The 11,033-nt window shown below is 54.9% G+C and overlaps 4 protein-coding genes across 4 annotated transcripts; 3 read left to right on the top strand and 1 right to left on the bottom strand.

The window, feature by feature from the left end:
* Positions 1-6: 6 nt before the first annotated feature.
* B0H18DRAFT_1085079 (RF-1 domain-containing protein) lies at positions 7-1,098 on the top strand (the record flags this gene model as incomplete). Its single annotated transcript, XM_048031869.1, has 6 exons — positions 7-337; positions 402-498; positions 556-586; positions 622-688; positions 745-890; positions 949-1,098. The coding sequence occupies 6 exons, from the start codon at positions 7-9 to the stop codon at positions 1,096-1,098; spliced, it is 822 nt and encodes a 273-aa protein (XP_047893476.1).
* Positions 1,099-1,438: 340 nt separating this feature from the next.
* Positions 1,439-5,921, bottom strand: B0H18DRAFT_1085078 (uncharacterized protein; the record flags this gene model as incomplete). The annotated part of the gene is made up of 16 exons (XM_048031868.1): positions 1,439-1,690; positions 1,750-1,900; positions 1,985-2,026; positions 2,070-2,241; positions 2,292-2,331; positions 2,379-2,429; positions 2,487-2,724; positions 2,783-2,903; positions 2,951-3,331; positions 3,389-4,551; positions 4,605-4,773; positions 4,829-5,058; positions 5,094-5,160; positions 5,211-5,358; positions 5,382-5,607; positions 5,638-5,921. The coding sequence occupies 16 exons, from the start codon at positions 5,919-5,921 to the stop codon at positions 1,439-1,441; spliced, it is 3,735 nt and encodes a 1,244-aa protein (XP_047893475.1).
* A 644-nt stretch (positions 5,922-6,565) lies between these two features.
* B0H18DRAFT_1006632 (Tautomerase/MIF) lies at positions 6,566-7,540 on the top strand. Its single transcript, XM_048028669.1, has 5 exons — positions 6,566-6,871; positions 6,941-7,051; positions 7,125-7,228; positions 7,288-7,320; positions 7,386-7,540. Exons 1-5 carry the CDS (start codon positions 6,800-6,802, stop codon positions 7,423-7,425), a joined length of 360 nt encoding a protein of 119 aa, XP_047893474.1. The 5' UTR covers positions 6,566-6,799; the 3' UTR covers positions 7,426-7,540.
* A 1,128-nt stretch (positions 7,541-8,668) lies between these two features.
* On the top strand, positions 8,669-10,897 carry B0H18DRAFT_1006629 (cyclase-associated protein). Its single transcript, XM_048028668.1, has 9 exons — positions 8,669-8,853; positions 8,906-9,170; positions 9,222-9,446; positions 9,502-9,587; positions 9,636-9,741; positions 9,793-10,069; positions 10,120-10,214; positions 10,266-10,389; positions 10,440-10,897. Exons 1-9 carry the CDS (start codon positions 8,807-8,809, stop codon positions 10,757-10,759), a joined length of 1,545 nt encoding a protein of 514 aa, XP_047893473.1. The 5' UTR covers positions 8,669-8,806; the 3' UTR covers positions 10,760-10,897.
* Positions 10,898-11,033: the final 136 nt, after the last annotated feature.

Here is an 11,033-nt window from a genome sequence, read left to right as displayed (position 1 = left end):
CACGCCATGGCCTCCGCCGCACTCTCCCCCCTCCCTCCTCGCCTCTGCACGGTCAGCCTACGAGCGCTGCTCAGAGCCTCCGCGGCGACCTTCAAGGATGATTCGAGACCAGAAATGGTATGCGCAGTCTGTCAAAAGACATGCTCCACTAATTCCCGCTCAGCCTTCAGACTGAAAATGCGCAACGAGGCGCTCGCGTGTCCACCGTCGGCCAGTCCACAGCAGGTAGAGGAGAAGACCAACCTCGCAAAGGAAATCGCAGACGTGCTGCTCCGGAATGTCGTGCAAGCTGTGAGGCTGGATGAAGCCGGGCGCCCTCAAGACTCCGAACGTTTCAGTGAGTGCAAGGAAATCTGGTAGTTCTGGCGCGACGAGATTGACACTCGTATGCATTACCATAGAGCTTCGTATCACAGAACATACAGAGATCGCTAGCAACGACACCATCAAGGACCCACCAACCATGGAATCCAGTCGTAGCGCGCGGAAACGTGTCAGGTAAGTTCTATGCCTATACCCTCGAGCGAGCGGTACGAACGATACAATTCTCACTAGCTCGTCAGATGCTGCCAGGACCAGTGAGACCGTGCCCCAGCTGCCGCGCTACTACTCTCACTCAAGAAGGCTGCCAAGCAGCGGGTGGTGCCGGAGCTGAAGGCTGACGACCTAGAGGAATCGTTCGTTCGAGGTATGGCTGTACGTATGAGTGCCTGCTCTGCATGTATCCACAGCTTGTGTGCGTAGGAAGTGGGCCCGGTGGGCAGTCCATCAATAAAACGGAGAACAACGTGCAGTTGCTGCATAAGCCTACCGGCCTGCGCGTGTCTTGTCAGGACACTCGCTCGTTGGAACAGAACCGGAAGTTGGCGAGACGTCGGCTGCTCGAGAAGGTGCGCCGCGCCTCGACGAGAAGTCTCCACAGTGGGATACCTAACCCGTGTGCATTAGTTAGACGCCTTGTATAACCCTGGGCTCTCGAAAGGGGAGATGAAGAGTGCGCTGCAACGGGAACGAGAACGGCGAAGAAAGAAGAAGTCCAAGAAGTCCAAAAGGAATGCGGACGATATGGATGACGATGAGAGCGAGGTCAGTTCATGAGTACAACTTCCATTTCGAGGTCTGTTGGTAGCATTGCTCTTTTACCATGGACCAACTGTCGCTCTGTCACTGATCTTGGCCACTTTGCCAACCTTGCTGATTGTACCGTGCCGATTGATCAGTTCAGTCCAGCAATCTTGCCCATGATGAATTCACTATGATGCGTCGGTGCGTGCGATCCAACCATTCGAAGTTGATCTGCATTGCAAAGCAATAATACGTCCGCACTATGATCCGACCCAAAATTTTTCAAAAAGACACGACTCGTCGTACATAGTACATGCGAAAAGATGAAGCACATTCACTAACGATCAAAGTGTCCCAGATTTTGCATTCCTCCCTACGGATTGAGAGGTGGCATAGCGCCTTTCCTACCTGCAACCGGCCAAACCTCCTCCATAGACTCCGCATCCCAGAGCCTTCCGCCTCTTGCGACCCAACGGATCTCCCGAGTGCCGCTGATGTCACCCTCCAGGAGGTCAACACCCGGTTTGTACACAACGAAGTCAGCGAGCTTCCCAGGCGTGAGCGAACCCAGCGACGGATAGATTCCGAGCGTGGTTGCTGCGTCTGATGTCGCTGCACGGATGACCTGCGCGAATGTGGCTGTCAGTCACTAATACATAGAGGAGGTGGCGAGGATATGCATACCTCGTAGTTCGTCAGTCCGCCCTGCTGAGTGAAGAACATCTCGGCGTGGTAGTTGAAACCAAGCGGGGGCTCTCCGTGTGCACCGATGTGAGCGCGAAGACCTTTGTGGACCATCTTCGCCGTGGATATCGACGTGTTGAAAAGTGCGTAGCTGGGTGTGCCGTGTCAGCACGCGAGACGCCAGGTATGTAGGATGGTTGAACTCACAATCCTCGGACGAGCAGTCGACTCAGACAGACGGCCTTCCAGTATGTCATGCCTTGTGAAGCGTCGTAGTCTGATGCGACGGTTCAGTACGGGCTATCGAGAGCAAAAGGGACATACTTAGGGTCATTGGGTAGGTCTTCCGTGGCCAGATATATTGTTCGCCCATGACGCCTCCGTAGTTGACCAGATGCGTAGGAGTAGAGCCAGTGCCGCTCAACGCATACAATGTCAAAACATCATCATAGAGGACGGGTATGGGCAGCGGATGTTCAATAGTCGTCATGCCTTAATGTAATGTCAATTAACAAAACTAGCAATCGCCCTGATTGCCTTACCATCAAGGATGTAGGTTAGGTCCCATTCGTAATTCATTCCCTGAACCGAGGTCAAATAATGTCTCCGTGGTAGACTGTGCAACTTACTCCCTCAGGGACACACAGCATGTTGAGCTCCCGGGCGGCTGTCAGCAACCTCTGGCGCGAAGCACTACAGGGAGCCAACCCGCGTGAGGATCAGACCTCCACTATAACATCAGGCTTACCGAGAAGGCAAGTTGTAGTTCTTGTAGGAGAACTAGCCGGGCCTCCCTCAGCCTTGATCCTGATGAGCGCAGAACGTGCTTCGTCCATATCGACGATCTCCTGGTGTAGCTCCTCTGCCGCTGCACCATAGATCACGCCGCCGACTTGGAAGATACGAGGCCCGACCATTTGTCCACGCTCCAGTCTGAAGCGTTCCGCGAAACCGAGCACATTGTCTGCACTAGGGCTGCAGGCAGGGAGTAGCTCATCAGCGCCATATGGTAGACTGGCAAGAATATTCTGACTTGTGCAGGGTCGTCACACCATACGCGAGGAAGGTCTCCATCTCCCAGGAGCGCGCGGGGTATAGCGTATCGAACCCGTTCCAGTGCGCATGGACGTCGATGAAACCGGGTACAATGAAGGCTAGGGTGCACGTCAGAGAGCACCACAATCGGTAGGAGAGTACGAACCTCCTTCGGCATTGAGCACAGAAGCACCATAGGGGATTACAGCGTCCTGTGTGCCCACGATAGCCTCTATCTGTCCGCCCCGCGTCACGAGAATGGCATCCTCCAGGACGTCTGCGCGCAGGTCGCCTGTCTCCATAGTCAGCAGAGTAGCATTTGCTATCACGAAGAGATCTGCGTTAGCGAGGGCCGCCGCGTCCTCGTGAGCGATGGAAGCCGCGGCCTCTGCCTTAAGTCGCCGGATGTCAGACGGGTAGTCCACGACCACTTCCTGGAAGTGTGGTAGGTTCCTTGTGCAAGCGACGCCGAAGGTGAGTGCGTCTCGCTTCGTGGCCGATGAGCACGACTTCAAGTCTGCCACATCTACCCAATGCAAGTAGGGGCCTGATACCAAGCTCAGTATTCAGAAGGCCACCTTCATGAGAGTGGTTGATGGCTTACCGAGGAACCAGAACAACTTCTTGCCGTCTCGACTCCAGGTAATATCATGTCCTCCGTCGACGCTCAGTCGCATGAGACCCTTCGTCGCGTTGGCCGGCTTGCTCCAGACAGGTTCATCCATGTTCACCTCGGGCACGTAGTAGACGTGATAGAAGTCAATGAACGCAAGAGACTTCGCCTTCACTGACGCTGAGATCTCTGGGAACGCGACGAGCTCCGTCGACATCCGCCCCGTTGCCAGAGTCTCGTGCTTGTATTTCCCATACTCATCCGGGCCTGCGGCGAGGTCGATGACAAACGAGCGGCGGGGTGCCTGGACGAGCAGCTTCGTGTTGCGCTCCAAGAAGCGGATCTGCGTCTTGAGGAGCGCGCCCGTGTCGATTTCGGTCTCCACGAAATGCAGGTTCTTCACTTCGATCGAGGTGCTGTCCTGGCCTGGGGTGGGCAGCGTGATCGAACCGAGATAGAGACCGGGCCCAGCGGTCGCGACGATGTCGCCAGTGAGGTAGTCACCGCCCGTCTTGACGAACGCAAGCTGTCTCCCAGCGTAAAGGCACTCGCATAGGATTGGGGAGTAGTATCGTCCGAGAGGCAGCCCAGTCAGCTCGTACGCCTCGCCCGAGGTCAGGTTCGCTATCTCGATCGTGGAGAAGTTCGTGTCGGACCAGCGAGTGTGGATGACCAATTCCTCAGCGTTCACGACGAATGCTGGCGAGTAGTATGGCGCGTCGGGGTATAGGGCGGGAACTCGCTCTGCTCGAGGAGCGCCTTCGCCGACGTGCTGCACGTACGTCGCGCCGGAGCCCTGGAAGACAGCAAGTTCGCCAGTTGTGTCCACGCGCAACTCTGTGAACGCGTGCACCCTCTGCGTTGCCTGCGTCTCCAGAGCGGCTATATCGGCATCGGCGGTCACCGTCTCTGCGAGGCGCTTCTCGATGTGTGCGGTGAAGCGGATGGGAGTCGGCTCGCCGCCAGCGACCTTTTCCCCGAACGCGTTCACCTTCAGTGGAACGTGATAGATCTGCCCTGCAGCCCATATGATGACTGCATCGTCAGTGGGCGAGAACGCGTACGATGGATAGGTGCCCATAGGCGCGGAGACTGTGCTCAAGTCGTAGGTCAGTCCATCCCAGACATGGTGAATCGTACCCGACTCGAGATCACTGTGGGACGCAAGTCAGTGTCTAGGATTTTTGCGTGAGGAGCAGAGGCGTACAGGAGCACTAGCGCTTCTTTCTCCCGTACTCGGCGCACGAATGCAAGCGTCCGTCCGTCTCGAGAAAGCTCGGGCCTACTGGCGCCACCTGGGTATCGCCCCACCAACGTCGTCGTCTCTTTGGATGTGAGGTTCGTCGAGAAGATGGCATAGATACCGGCGTGGACGTCTATGAGACGGGCTGTGCTCAGTGCATACCACTGACAGAATGGATTACTCCTTACTCTTGCTATACGAGAATGCGCCGTCCTCGGCAACGTTTTTGGAGTAGATCAAGGTGTCATTGCCTCTCCATATGAATTGCTCTGGGCCAATCTGTTGGTCACCATATTGCTCGGGGGTCCAGCCCAGCGGCAGTGTGCGCCCGACTAGCCGTTTGCCGTCCCCGGCGTCGATAGATCCAGACTTGCCAATACTGGGTACATCGTACTCCCAACCTTCACCAGCACCAAGACTGCGCGAGGATGTGTACCATTTTGTGGCGACTACTTGTTTCCCGAGGGATGGAATCTCGCGTCGGATACCCACCGGAAGGTTTCGTTCGTAACGCGCTGGGCTTGATCACAGAAGTTACGGATTGTTCTCTACGATTGAACCACAACATACCGTTCAGTCGACCCTCACGAAGGAGTCTCCTGAGTCTCCTCTCCTTAGTCTCCTTCACACCACTTGCGAGGAGCGCTTCCTCATCCTCCATGACCTCTAGTGCGCTGAGTAGTTCCGCCCTTGCATTCTCGGATCGGACGTCCATGTTCTACAACCAGACCACTCCATCACCCATAGGTTCTCAACTCCCAGCCCGGCATCGCTCCTGAAGACTATGCTGCGGCCTTCGGGCGAGAAGTGAGGGTCGGAGTCATGCGGCACTCCCAGTAGAATAGGACGGGCTTTCGAGACAGCGGAAGAGGCAAGTCGAGAGTGTGCGTAGGTATCGGCAGGTAGGCAGTAGATGTCGCCCAGCATGTCGAAGACAACCTCACCGGTCTTGGGGTGCACGTCCAGTCTTAGCCAGGTGCCCTCAGTCACATCATACTCGAGCTTGCGCGGGAAGGGGTAGTCGGTGGATATGTCCCAAGGAGTCTGCTCACGTATGGGCCAGATGTCATCCTTCCACCGGTCCTGTACCGCTGCAGCCAGGATGCTCTGTTGCACTCCAGAAGAGCGGTGGTATATGGACGCAGACAACCCAGAAAAAGTGACTGAGAGAGCCGCAGCTAAGGTGAGTAGAAACACGGCTTGCAGCAGGCGCGTTCGAGCTACCCGTGAGGTCCTCCGAGGCGCACTTGACGTGCCCGGGGGCCAAGTTTTCGGCTCCATGACTCTCGCAGAGTCGCAAGAATGCCTACCAGCAGTGTATGAAGCGGGCTTATAGCGGTCCAGTAATGACTTCGTGACGCACCCAACTTGAACCCCAGAACCTCCGCCTCAAAGGGCTAGTGTCACGGTCACGGTATGAGTACGAGCAGGCGAACGGTAATCGGAGCCGATTGTTGAGCCGTTGACCCTCCACAAACTCCGAGCTGCTAAGTAAGTAGTCGACGAACAGTGCGAAGATGACGAGACCGCCTCTGTCTGTGGGACAGTGTGTGAACAGGAATTCGAAGTTGGAGCAGCGTTCACGGCAAGTTCGCGGTGGTGGGATCGCTTATGTAACACCTCAGCCCGGACTACATACTTGCCTCATATGGCAACTTCGCCACCTCCTCCGTCTTGCCCTTGGTCTTGCCTCTCATAAGCTATTAGGTTCCCGTCGAAGCGATACATAAAAAATCCGTCGTAGCGGTTGTTTCCTTTGTGGTGTCACCGTGACTAAAGTTGTCGCATATCCATATTGATGCGGGGCCAACATAGCCCTCCAGGAACACTGGGAGGGCGATCGCGCGATGACCAGAGTCTAAGTGACAAGTCGAAGCCAGCCGTGTGCATTTAGCAACACCCGCATGACATTCGTCCAATGGCTGGCCTGGACTTGCACCTTCTTTCTCTGCCCATGTTGGTCTAGTTCGACGTCTTCGTCGAGCTGGGGCACGTTATGCAACGCTGGTTCTCGTTATGCATGATACGGGCACTTCGTAATTGGGGTCATATATCGGCCCTACGGTCGTGGGCTCCGGCCATCCGGTTATAAGTTCAAGATAAGTCTGGGACCCTGCATCACTTACTCACCTTTCTCGACGACCTCGACATCGTCCAACATGCCCAGTCTTGAACTGAAGACCAACGTCCCTCTTGAGGATCCGAAACCTTTCTTGCTTGAGTTCTCTAGCGTGCATACGTCTTATTGCGCAGACACTAGCACTCATTACTGACGCCTAGTTTCATTGATACTCCTCCAGATTGCGGCCAAGACGCTGAGGAAGCCGGAACTGTATGTTTCCGTGAGCTACCACTACAACGAGAACCTCACCTTCGATGGATCGTTCGACCCGGCGTTCCTGATGACTGTGGTGCGTTCAATGCGATCTCCAGTCTGTCCATTAATTCACAGGAATGTATCTAACCGCATGGGACATGCGTCAGACGAGCCTGGACAATCTCAAGCCCGGACTGACCGATGAATACAGCAAGTCATTCTTCGAGTTTTTCCGCGAGAAGCTTGGTATTGAGGGCGACCGTGGCTACATGCGAGTTTTTCCATACAGTCATGAGTAACATTTCCATTCCTTACATCTACGTTTCATAGCACTTTCCTTGACCCGGGAAGGGCATTCTTGGGGTACGTTCATGTTGTCTCACTCGTTGCCTGCCGTGCGATACTCAACTACGATTTCCTTGGGACAGCCACAATGCTACTACGTTCGGCACGATTTTTGGGAAATGATGGAGATCTGCTCGCCTACAGTTCCGTCCGCGGAAGACATAATAGCGATCGTCATGTTGTACAAGTGCAATGCATCTACACGCGCAGTTTTTGCTCAGCTCGCCTATAAGACCTCTAACTTAACGACTGTGAGTGACGACTCCTACGCTTGCCGGCTATATGGTCTGCCAGTGCAACTTCAAGTTTGGCAGACGACTCCCTGAGTCCCTCGTTGGCCTGTCTGCCTGTTCGGTAAACTTGTCCGGTATTCTTCTACCGACGGATACTCCATAGGACCCCGTTGCTTTGCGTGCGCGTCTCGAATCGCCGGGTGTATCCGCTTCCAGTGGAAGCTAGCCTGAACGGCCGGGATGCGGCTGCGCGACAGTACTTGTTTCCGCGCAACCTAAACTCGACCGAAGTCTCGTACCGTAATGCCTCCCGGGTATCAAATGCTACTGAGCTTTTGACATGATACTGAAGTTCTGTATACCCCTTGCGCTGCCTTGCGTTGACGACAAACCCGATTTGGAATGCATGCGGGGCCCGAGAAGTCATTGTCTTGTTTAATGGTGAAAACGACGGATCACCTGGGACCTTCCCAACAGGAGCTCTAAGCCAAGACATTCGAAAATTCAAAATAGCATCTGGGTATTGGGGGAAGCCGGGGCTACATGAGAACTCTCAGCATGATCTCAGTCAGCTATGTTAGTACCCATGATACATAATTATAGTAGACCTCGGTCGGATTAACGTCGGGTGCGTTTACCGTCTAACCGCATGATTTCATGGCGTTACCAACGGGCATACTCAGACACAACTCCACCACGATCGCCACCGTCCTGGCAAATCAGCTTGACTGCGAGTCGCGACATGCTATACCGAGTCACGATTATTCTACATGCTGGCTTTGATGTCTTGCATTCACCGTCCTTTGAATTCTATGCAACGTTTTAATGTCAAATCAATAATATCGTCGATCGTGACCGTCTAACTCAGGCTGTAAATAACACTGAATTGTGAATCCGACCTACCACTGGCAGTGCTAGGGTGGGGCTCACGCTCAGCAGCTGAGACGCCGTGATACACAAGAAATAGCTAAAATCAAGTCTACAAGAGTATAAGCGTGACCGTTATACCGCTATGAGGGCCCAGTACTGCCAAAAGAACTCATTGGGGGCCATTCGAAGCACATGAGATCATTAGCCGCTGGATGTTAGCGAGGAAATCCAAGAAAGGAAATATACAGTGCCTCGGCCTGCGCCGGTCGACATGCGTCAGGGCCTGCAGGTCGTGTATACAGCACTCCCTCATCATCTGTCGTGCTACGCGTGTTGCCACGTATAAGCTACTCTCTCGCATACTCTTGTCAGTTAGCCCAGGAACAGTCTAGCGTGTCGAAATGGCGTCCTCCGGAGGTCTGCACTCGTTGGCAACGATCATCAAGAGGTGCGTGGACTGAGTTGACTGTGCGTCGGCCATTCGTTCAATCTGCATGTAGGTTGGAGGCCGCGACCTCCAGGTTGGAGGACCTCGCTAATCTTCCACCGCCTGGCCTTGTCACTGGCTTGCAGAATGTCACCTCGTCGTCCGTACCGTCCGCGTCCTCCGAGCCGACTCCCGTCCCACCTCCGCATGGCCCGGCAACCTATGCAGCAGAGACTCCCAGGAGCGTGGAAGCGTTCGATGAATTGATCATTGAGGGAAAGGTCAAGCCGTTCGTCGAGCTGACGAAGAGCTTCGCGGTACAGTCGGTCATCGAGCAGGTGCGAGTCATCACGAGACTGGTCACCGAGGCATCCTGACTTTGCGTGCAGGCGGGGATGGTTGAGAAGGAGTTCAGAGACCTGCGAACCCTACTGCTTCTTGCTGCGAACTGCAAGAAGCCCGATCAGAAGGCATTCGAGGCGCTCCTGGCCCTGCTTCAGAAGGATATCGAGGCGATCACTCGTGCGAAGGAGGCGAACCGGAAAGACCGCGACTGGCTGAATCACCTGTCCACTGTTGCAGAAGGGGGTACATGCGTTGGCTGGGTCACAATTGTACGCATGTCGTCTATCTGTGTCGGCTAATGCCTCAATCTCCGTGCTTCATTAGTCGCCGAAACCGGGCCCCTTCGTTGCTGAGATTAAGGATTCTACCTTGTTCTATGCCAACCGTGTTCTCAAGGAATTCAAGGACAAGTATGTTGCGTGTACCGACGTAATGTTTGCACTGACAGATGAGAACAGAGACCCCAAGCACGCAGAATGGGTGAAGGCGTACACCTCGTTGCTGGAAGAGCTGCGTAAGTACATTGCGGAATATCACACTACCGGTCTCGTGTGGAACTCCAAGGTTCGCCCAATTCCCGTCACACTGAGCGCAGCCTGACCGCGATGCATCTAGGGAATGTCCGTCGACGAGTACCAAACAGCATCATCGGCACCTGCTACCAGTGCTGGGGCCCCACCTCCGCCTCCGCCACCACCTCCACCCGGCCCCCCTCCACCGCCTGCAGTTACACCCGCTCCAACTGCCGGCGGTGTGGCTGCTGTGTTCGCAGAGCTGAACCGGGGAGAGGAGGTGACAAAGGGTTTGCGCAAGGTCGACAAGTCTGAGATGACGCACAAGAACCCCGCGCTGAGGGCTGGTAGCACGGTCCCGAGTTCAATGGGATCTGCTGGTAAGGTGATTTCGCTTGTGCACACTTCTGGTCTGAATACTGTGTTGCAGCTGCTCCCAAACGCCCAGTTAAGCCTACGAAACCGCAGGCTCTTGCGGGCAAGAAGCCTGCGAAGTTTGCTCTTGAAGGCAATAAATGGATGATAGTGCGTACTGTCCTGCGTTGTCTGCCCCGCACATTGACGTCCATCACACAGGAATACCAAGAAAACGAGTCAGCTCTCACCGTCGAGAATGTGGAAATGAGCCAGACAGTGAACCTGTATGGTTGCAAGAGCTCGACGATCGTGATCAAGGGCAAGGTCAACGCGGTAACATTAAGTATGTATGTTCACAAGCTTGTCTGCGACATGAGAGTGACAGCGCCTTAGTCAACTGTATCAAGACATCCATTCTCGTTGAGAATGTGATCTCCTCAGTCTCGATTACCAATTCGCCGTCCTTCGCGCTTCAGATCACGGGAAGTGCGCCGACTATTCAGCTTGACTCGACAGACTCTGGGCAGATCTACCTGTCGAGGGGGTGCCTCGGTGTGGAGATCACGACAGCGAAGTGCAGCAGCATCAACGTGAGCTTGCCGGAAGAGGGCGAGGAGGAGGGGATCTTCACCGAACACCCGGTGCCGGAAATGTTCAGGACAGTGATTCAGGGTGGCAAGCTTGTTACGGCGGCCGTGGAACACTCTGGTTAGTGAATGGGATTGTGGATAGTGCTTCGATCTGTACGGGCCGCGTTTACTGGATATGGATATTGGGGCGAACAGAGTTAGCGTTCTGTGGCAAAATGAACGTAGCGTGGTCGAGGGACGCAATCAAGCTGAGGTCCAGGAGAGCCTCCCGGATCAGATGCATCGGCAATTAGAGTGAGGCGCCCAGTCCCACTTGTGCCAGCCCGAACCGATCGGTAATAGGCGGACAAGTGCGATGGCATGCCAGCTTTGCATCGCTTTGCACTGCACCTCGTCC

The sequence above is a fragment of the Fomitopsis serialis genome (assembly GCF_022376445.1).
Source record: "Fomitopsis serialis strain Sig1Antser10 chromosome Unknown B0H18scaffold_32, whole genome shotgun sequence".
NCBI classification, from domain to species: domain Eukaryota; kingdom Fungi; phylum Basidiomycota; class Agaricomycetes; order Polyporales; family Fomitopsidaceae; genus Fomitopsis; species Fomitopsis serialis.
The sequence above is the reverse complement of the archived record's forward strand: the minus strand, read 5'-3'. Positions and strand labels throughout refer to the sequence as shown.